Source organism: Propithecus coquereli, unplaced genomic scaffold, assembly GCF_000956105.1.
Source record: "Propithecus coquereli isolate 6110/MARCELLA unplaced genomic scaffold, Pcoq_1.0 Scaffold416, whole genome shotgun sequence".
Classification (NCBI taxonomy): Eukaryota; Metazoa; Chordata; class Mammalia; order Primates; family Indriidae; genus Propithecus; species Propithecus coquereli.
This window is the reverse complement of record NW_012149908.1, coordinates 2,459,074-2,468,609: the sequence shown is the minus strand read 5'-3', so window position 1 is coordinate 2,468,609 and position 9,536 is coordinate 2,459,074. Positions and strand designations below refer to the sequence as shown.

Here is a 9,536-nt window from a genome sequence, read left to right as displayed (position 1 = left end):
CCCCACCAGCGCGCCCCCCGCGCCCCCGGGCCTCGCCGCGGGCCCCTGCCCGGCCGGAGGCGCCCCGGCCCCAGCCCTGGCGGCCAGCAGCAGCGCCGCGGCCCCCTTCCCGCACGGGGACTCGGCCCTGAACGAGCAGGAGAAGGAGCTGCAGCGGCGGCTGAAGCGCCTCTACCCGGCCGTGGACGAACAGGAGACGCCGCTGCCTCGGTCCTGGAGCCCGAAGGACAAGTTCAGCTACATCGGCCTCTCTCAGAACAACCTGCGGGTGCACTACAAAGGTACTGGGCGTGTGTCCTGCGGTGGGAGTGGGGCGCTGACCCGACGTGTCCGGCCGCCGCCTGCGACGCTCTCGACCCGCCCCCGCCCCCCGCCCTCGCAGGCTTGTGCCCTCTGAGGTGACTCGCCGCCGGTTCCGCTGCTCCGAGGGTGGGCATTGGGGTCACGGTGCAAGGTCCGAGGGTGAGGGGCAAGCTCTTGGAAAAGGAAGGTGAGTATAATGCTCCTGGCAGAAAGGAGTGGTAATCCCAGGCGAGGCGTAGGACACCTTGAGGGAATCCGGGATGACAGGACAGAACTCGCTGTCTGATTTCCCTTTAAGATAAATCCTGGGGCTTGGGTAGAGGAATCTATGGACTCGGAGTTGGGTTACATTGTTCTCCGGGTGGTGGGTCAGGCGTTCTCTTTTTACACGGGGGGAAGAGAGGTACGATTCTAAGGTATGATTTCTAATTAAGGGAGAGCAGGGATACACAGGGGGAGGAGTAATCAGAATCAGGCCAGAGAATGTCTAGGGGCACAAAAAGACAAGGGGCCCAAGTTTGCCATCAGCGTATCTTACTAAAAGCAACTGGGAGGGTAAGAGGGGAAACCTCTGGAGTATCCGTTTTCTTAGGGAAGCAGAAACCTACTACTCCAGATTGGAAATGCCCTATGCAGGTATTTACCTGGTGGGTATTATATGTAGTCTTGTTGAAAACAAGAATTTTTTAAAAATGCTGTTTAGTACTTTAAAGAAAATTGGCTTATATTTTACACCTGCATTTAAAAACAACAACCTTAGGCTTGTGCCTGCCCCCTCCTTCCTCACCTACCTCTTCTAGGTTAAAACAAAGCTTGAAGCAAATCCGTTGTACCTAAAAGTATAAATTGCTATGGGGATTTTTGAAATGTAGTTCCTATTAATAGCATGCCTCAAGTTTACTTGTGTGGAAGAAAAACAATCTAACGTATCAGTCTGTCTGGAAAAATATCCAGCCTTTTAGGCCCCAAACCTAAAGCAAGAGCCTCACTTTGGCTACTAAAGGGGGTATTCTCAGACCCTAGTGACTTGTATGAAGAGGGTATAAACAACCTTGTGGCTACATCCTTAAAGTATACAGGACTGAAATTTGAGAAGAACCTTGATAAGTGAGTTACTATTTAATCAGAAAGGAGAATAGCGACGGAAATCTACCAAATGATTTGGCTGCAAAGAGTCACACACAAAAATAGGCCTTGTTGAACATTCCTCCTTTTTATTCTTGCCATAGATGCAAGGAAGTACTTTTAATTTTAAATGTTATGTTCCTTAGTCTAAATGGCTGAAATTTTCAAAATAGTGGATTTTTGTTTTTTCTTAACTTAGGACGTTTTATTAATTCCCTTGGGAAGTGTTATATTTAATTTTGTTTTTTAATTTGTGTGAACAGCGTTATGAAGTGTTTACTTCTGATCAGGCTACCAGAAAGCTTTTGTTAGATGTGACAGAACTTTATCATTTTAAATTTATGGTTGATGGTAAATAATTAGCTTATAAAATCAGAGGCAGTATAAATGGAAGAATACTGAACAAAGAATCCTAGGTTTCCTGAGTCCTGCAGTCATTTGTGATTGTGGTTATGAGACAGGGCCTCAGTTTATTCCTCCGAGTGTGGGAGTTGAGCTAGATGGTTGGTAAGGAAATTTCCAGCTCTGAATTGCCATGATATCTAAGATTTGTGATTACAGTTTATTTAGCACTGTAATGTGCCTTGATTAGTTTTACATAAAATTGATGATTTGGGTCAGAGAAGAGTATATGTTTATGTGAAATTGGTTGGAGTTTGGAATATTTATGACACTGCTGTCTCAATTATTTTTCCTGTTGGCCTCTTTATTACTTTCTGTTGTGTAATAGATTCTCTTTCTGGAAACGTCACTCTTTTATAAACGTAAACCATTTCTGGAAGAACAGATTTTGTTGTCATTCTTTTTCTTTTTTCTCCCTCTCTCCTATCTCCCCTTCGTCTCTCCTTTACCCCTTATCACAGTCTCTTTTTTTTCCCCCTTCAACTCCCTCTTGTCTTGTTGTTATAGAGTGTGTGTGAGTTTTCTGTTATTACCGTTCTCTGTGTGTCTTCTGAGAGGACCACACCAAATGTACTGGGCAACTCTGTCCCAAGTAGCAAAGGGAAAGTGTCATAGATAGTGGATAATAAAACTTTGAAATCACAAAATAAGAAGAGTGAATTTTTATTTAACCTATCATTGTTTTGCATTGATTTTACCTAAGCATTTTGAGGCTTTTAACATTAAAACTACTATTCAAATATTTTCATAGTACAGAATGTCAAAAAGATTGATCATAATTATTTTCCAGAATGATGAGGATTTTATCTTTGAAGTAGAGGTAGCTAGCTTGGTTTCTTTTGCTCTGAACATATTAAGATGTTATTCCTCTAAATTGAAATTACTGTTTTGGAAGCAGTATTGTTCTTTAATTCATTTGAAGGGATTAATGTTAAACAATACCAGACATGCAGGTAAAGATGATTGGATTGCAGAGGAATAACAGGGGATGTATATATGTTAAAAATTATTGGAAAGGCCTTTGCTTAGCAGTCATGCACCAACTACTGGAGAACCCAGGGATGGCCCCTCGTATTCTTAAAATTCTTGTCACTATTGAATAAATACAAATGTGACAAGTTTAGACTTAGTTATAATGATAACTTTATTCTACTTTAAAGCATTTTAGTGAATATGACAGTGGATTTAGTCAGTCTAAATGTTTCAATTACAGATTGCAGTTTCGTATTTTTCAAGTTATTTCTGCTATTTAGATACTTTACAGAGTGTTTTGTTACATACACACAAGTAGATCTGGACAAGATACTGGAATTCTCTTTTTAGATTTGAGAAAGTAGGAGCACCTGGAGGTTAGATTTTCCCAGTAGCAAGTAAGCCAAAATTGACAACTAATTTTCACTGACTCCAAATTTATTGCTCTTTCCACAATACATATTATTGCCTCTTTCAGTTTGTATGACGCTTAATTATCTCAAATAGATAAAATCTTGTGATCACATTTAGAACTTTTTGAAGAATAGTTGAGATCAAAAGTACTTCCTCTGGGGGAAAAAGGTAACTGGAACACACTAATGCTTCGGAAAAGTCCAGACACCTTGATTTTACTGATTTAGGACGGCTTAGGAGAAATGGAAGATAAGTGAAAGTTGGAATCATATGAAGCAATGAAATAAATGAATTGCAATTTTTACTGAAGCATTATTAACAGTATCTAACCGAATAGGTTGAACTTTTGGTATGCCTAATTTCCTCCCCCTCTGTATCCCCAGTCATTAGTCTTTTAACACTTCTTTTTTCTTTCTTTTTTTTTTTTTTTCAAAGAGCCAGGATTTCACTCTGTCACCCTGGCTGGAGTGCAGTGGCACAGTCATAGCTTACTGCAGCCTTGAACTCCCAGGCTCAGCCTTCCAAGTAGCTGGGAGTACAGGTGCGCACCACCATGCCTGGCTGATTTTAAAAAAAAATTTTTTTATAGAGACAGGATCTTGTTATATTGCCCAGGCTGGTCTTGAACTCCTGATCTCAAGTGATCTTTCCTCCTGGGCCTCGTAAAGTGCTGGGATTACAGGTGTGAACTGCTGCACCTGGCCCACCTGGCCTTTTAACACCTTTTAAATATAATTGCTTATCTAATTTCTTGTACTTCTTAAGGTTGAACAAATATGTCAACAAATGCTTGCCTACACAAATGTCTGTTAAGAATTATGGGGGTGATATAAAAACGTTTCCTAAAATGAAGGAATTTAAAAACCAAACTGAGCTTTTCCCAGGGATCTCTTTGCCAAGATTTTGGGTAATTAGCTTTAAAAATGCCAGTTGGTAACTGCAAGAATCAAGTGAATCTAATAATCATACTCAAAAGTAGACAATAATGATAATTATATATTCTGCTAGACAATTTGTATGTCTTGCTCACTGTTTCTTTCTTCATTTATTTAACAAGCTTTTAGTGAATGTTTACTTTGTGCCAGATTCTGGACACTCAAAGGTGAATACGATGCTGTCTTTGAATTCAAAGAGCTCAAAGGATATAAACTAGAATAGTAAGGGGAGTGTTACAAAGAGCACTGTGGAAGATAGGAGGAGCATCTAACCCAAGGCTGACATTGGAAAGGATGAAGGAAGTGGGTCAGGGGTAGCTTCTTGGAGAAGTTGACGCCAGTGGTCAGTCCCAAAAGAGGAGGAGTAGAATATAGGGGAAGAAGAAGGACTGGATATTACAAGTGGAGGAAAACCAAAAGCATAGAGGAGAGAATTACTGTTTACGTTTGGTTTTATAAGCAATTTTAGGTTGCTGGAATTTAGAGTATATGACCAGGAGCAACTGGGAAAAGATCAGTGAGGGGCTGTATGGAATATTTTATTGAGTTTATTTATGTATGTGTGTATGAATGAATGAATGAGACAGTCTTAATCTGTGGCCATGGGTAGAGTGCGGTGGTGTCATCATAGCTCACTGCAACCTCAAACTCCTGGGCTCAAGCAATCCTCCTGCCTCAGCCTCCTGAGTAGCTGGGGCTATAGGCGTGTTTCACCACACCTGGCTAATTTTTCTGTTTTTTGTAGAGATGCGTCTCTCTCTTGCTCTGGCAGGTCTCAAACTCCTGAGTTCAAGCAATCCTTCTGCCTCGGCCTCCCGGAGTGCTAGGATTACAGGCGTGAGCCACTGTACCTGGCCTTTATTGAGTTTAGATCTTATTCTGTGGGAGATGGATAATTAGCAGAGGATTTTAAATAGGAAGTGACTGGCTCATACATTGTTTTTGTCAGATTACACAACCAATCGTAAGATAAATTCAAGAGGTACAAGACTGGAAATAGCAAACTCATTTAGAAGACTGTTGCAGTAGACCATGTTAGAAATAAGGACCTCAACTTGGTCAGTGATAGGGGCAGAGAAGAGCAGACATATTTGTGAGATATTTAGAGGTAATTTAAAGGAAGTGAGGAATGATAGAGAAATCAAGGATGACTTGTGGGTTTCTAACTCTGTTAGGATGATGTTTGGGTTTCTGTCAGTTAGGTGTTTGAAGTGAACCATGAAACAAATAATGATTGTAAAGAAGTCAGTGTTATAATATATTTGAAGATAAGTAAAAATGGGAATCTTAACCCTGTGATCTGACTTCATGGAAACTAGAAGAAGCCAAAGAAACAATCCTTATGGAAAGAATAGGAACAGGTCTTCCGGAGTTAAGGGGGCTCTAAGTGATCTTAACAGCTAGAATTCATGACTTTTCACTCTATTCTAATGTTAAAGTGACTCAGCTACAGCCACTAGTTTCTGGTTGTTTTCTTATTTCTTTTTCCCTATTGACTAGCTTATCCTTTCCTTCCTATTTCAAATTCCTGAGAGATTTATCAGATTGGCCTAGCTAATTGGCATCATTCTTCTTTGGGCAGAGCTTTTCATTATATGCTATGGTGTGAATTGGTGGCCTTTAGATCAGGTGCTAATGTGTCTTGAATCAGCTGTAGGGGTGTGGGGGTAATTATAAAATACAAAATATTCTCCTGGCACAAAGATAGTCTGGGTCCCACTTCTTTCAGTAGGGACAGTGTGTGAGGCAATTTCTCCTAGGAAGGGTTGATAGGTACCAGAACCAGAATTGGCCTGAAGCTTGGAGAGAGGTCTAGGTCATGACTGATTTAGGAGTCACCTATAGATTGTAGTTGAAGCTTAGTATATAAGCGAGAGACAGAGAGAGAGAGAGAGAGAGAGAGAGAGAGAGAGAGAGAGACGTAGAGTGAGAAAAGCAGTGGCCAAGGATGGAACCCTGAGCAACACTAACATTGAAAGACTGGATGGAGTCCAAGAAGAAATAGTTGAGAGGTCCCTGGACAGTGAGGAAAGTGTGATGTCACAGAAGCTAAGCAGGAGAATTTCAGAAATGAGGAAGTGATCTTTAGTATCCAGTGCAACAGATAGGCTTAGTGGGATAGGAACAGACAGTTTTCCACTGGGTTTGGAAATTAGATCATTGTGACCTTTGGGAGAACAGTTTGAATTGAGTGATGGGGGCAAAAGCCACATTTTAGTGGGTTGAAAAACTAAATGGAAGGGACCAAGTAGAGAGGATAGACTATAAATTACTCTTGAGAAATAGAGATGAAGGAAGAGATTAGGCAATACCTAGAAGAGGATGGAGGTTAAGGCAGGATTTTTTTTTTTTCTTTCAGTTTTTAGTATCTGATAGTGGAGGTATAGTGGACTTATGTTTTATCTGTGATTGAGCTTGTAACATCAGCATATAAGATGAAAATCCCATATAATCAAAATTGTCTTTAAAAGTCCCTTTGGAAAGTACTGTTGGAGACCATTGTATCATTTAAAAGTCAGTCTTTTTTTTTTTTGGAAGACAGAGTCTTGCTCTGTTTTCCAGGCCAGAGTGCTGTGGCATCAGCCTAGCTCACGGCAACCTCAAACTCCTGGGCTCAAGCAATCCTGCCTCAACCTCCTGAGTAGCTGGGACTACAGGTGTGTGCCACCATGCCCAGCTAACTTTTTCTATTTTTAGTTGCCTGACTAATTTCTTTCTATTTTTAGTAGAGACAGGGTCTTGCTCTTGCTGAGGCTAGTCTCGAACTCCTGACATCAAGCGATCCTCCCGCCTCGGTCTCCCAGAGTGCTAGGATTACAGGCATGAGCCACCTTGCCGGGCCTAGAAGTCAGTCTTATTTTAATTTGGTTGTAGGTAAAACCAAAGTGACATAGTTAAATAAGAATATGATATTAGTCCGAGGTATGGTGTTCCAATAAATGTATATAAAATTTAACATTTTAACAAATAAAATTGATTAGCCGTACTTGGTTTTTATTACTTTGAAGTTAAAAAAAAGTTCATCATACCACCAACTCTAGTACATTACTGACAGTGATACTCAGCACAGAGGCGTGGAATTTTATGAAAAGTATATACATTCTTGGACACCGTTTCCTTATAGATTGAGGAGAAGGAGAGCGGAGAGAGGAAGAGGATGAAAATACAAGTTTGAGAGGCTGACAGAGTTAGGGGTTGGAGGGAGGAAAATGGTTCCAGAGCACAGGGTGGTTGGTCTTGAAGAGGAGAGGAGAGTATGTACTCGCTGGCTCACCCCTGTAATCCCAGCACTTTGGGAGGCGGAGGTGGGTGGATTGCTTGAGGCTAGGAGTTCAAGACCAGCCTGGGCAACGTATCTCAATGCTCTACAAAAAATTTTAAAAAATTATCTACAAAAAATTTAAAAAATTAGCTGGGTGTGGTGGAACGTGCCTGTAGTCCCAGCTACTCGGGAGGCTGAGTTAGGAGGATCACTTGAGCCCAGGAGTTTGAGGTTGCATTGAGCAATGATGATGTCACTGCACTCTAGCCTGGGTGACAGAATGAAATCCTGTCTCCAAAAAGAAAAAAATAGTGGAAGAAGTAAAGAGTGGTATGTACGTAGACCACTTTGTAATAGGAGAGTGGAGAGTTGAATATGACCATATCTAATGGCCTCCCATTTTCTTGATGAGGTGAGGTAGTTTGCTCACTGAATTTGAGTAGAGGACTTAAAACTTAAAGTAAATGATGAAAATGTGGACTAGCTATTGAGGAATGGGGAACAAGCTGACTAAAGATTTCTGAAAATGGTGGCACCGAGAGAACCCAGTTGACATTAGTTCTTAGCAGTGGCTATTTGCAAGATTGTTGGACTTTATTCAGCAGTGGTCACCTGTCCAGTGTAGGAGTAGGGAAGGTGGATTATAATTTTGATGAAAGGCTGTGGTTTTGCTGGTTGGGTGTGATGGAAGGATAGGCATATGAGGGAAATCAAAGGTATTTAAGAGCTTTTATGTGCTTACCATGTAGCCTATCCTGGAAGAGGAAAGAGGAAGAAAAAACAGAAAGAGTTCAGGGAATTGGAGTTCCCAGGATTTTAAAAAGGAAATATAGAACTGAAGTCTTCACAAAGAAGAGAGAATAGAAGGGTGTGTGTTAGAGGAAGATACAGGCATTTCTGCTGTAATGATGTGAATGCATTGCATTGCTGGAAAAAATCTCATGTTCTCCACAAAATTGTGTGCCAAAAGTAATAGGACTTATGGGAAATATAGGGCTGGGGCAACCACTTAAAACCTTTGGAACTTTGTAACCAAAGGTTTTAAGTTTTTTGCAGTACAGAAATTACAGTCTTAATAAAATACAAGTCCAGTTAACTTTCCACTGGCGTTTGTGCCTGATGTCACAGTCTGCTGATCCCTCGCAGCATTAGACCCTGGGTCTTGGGCTTCCTTCTTCAAGAAGGAATGATTGAAGTTAGAGCCGAAGTTAGTGGGAGTAAAGAGGTCCAGGAATTTAAATGCAGGAATGATAAAGTAATTAATAAGTAAGTGTTAAATGTGTCGATGTTGTGATACATGTTGAGTACATATAAAAAGGTTAAGACCAAGTCAGAGAGGTTAGAGAAAGGATATTTGAGGAAGTAAAAATTTGAGCTAAGATCTAAAGGATGAGTGGGACCTAACCAGGCTAAGAAGGAAGGGTGGAGGAAAGAGTATGTGCACAGACTCTGGCCTGATGAATATGAAGAACTAAAATAGGGCTAATGTGGCTGGAGCAGAAAAGAGATGGAAAGTGCAGGTATCAATGAGGTCAGACAAGGTGTTCAGAAAGTGCCTCCTTCCTAGGCCAAAGAAGAAGCTTTGAAAAGAATTTTATTGTATTGAGCAGTGGTGATGCCAGGAAGGCTGATTTAAATTTCCAGAAAGATACTGGCTGGCTGCATGTTGGATAGTGGATGGCAATGGGGATGGGGTGGAAGAATTTATTCAAACTCTTTCCATTTCATCAAATGGAATCAACAGATTGTTTGAATAAAAAGAGCTAGCCTTGCTAGCCTTAGAGTTTTGAAGCAATACCTATATCTTCTTCTAGAGCCATATAGAAAACACTTAGCATTTGAGGACGTTGTGGTTTTAAAAGTTTAAACTTTGGTAATGTGAGCTTGTGTTTTTGGTTACTACAGAATGTAAGGTAGTGATAAACTTTCAGCTGATGGCATTGTTAGAAATGGGCCCTTAGCTTCTGATATCGCAGGTAGAGCATCCCACATCTGAAAGTCCAAAATCCAAAATGCTCCAAAATCCAAATTTGAGCTACAACATGATGCTCGAAGGAAATGCTTATTGGAACATTTCAGATTTTGGATTTTTGAATGTGGAATGCTCAACTTGGTAAATATAT

The 9,536-nt window shown here is 40.8% G+C and overlaps 1 protein-coding gene across 1 annotated transcript in view; it reads left to right on the top strand.

Moving 5' to 3' along the window:
• Positions 1-9,536, top strand: part of RANBP9 (RAN binding protein 9) — a 98,637-nt gene that overhangs the window by 3,428 nt on the left and 85,673 nt on the right. Inside the window, exon 4 of the mRNA XM_012653158.1 lies at positions 10-281. Within this exon, the coding sequence (XP_012508612.1) occupies positions 10-281 (272 nt within the window). The remainder of the gene's footprint in view (positions 1-9; positions 282-9,536) is intronic.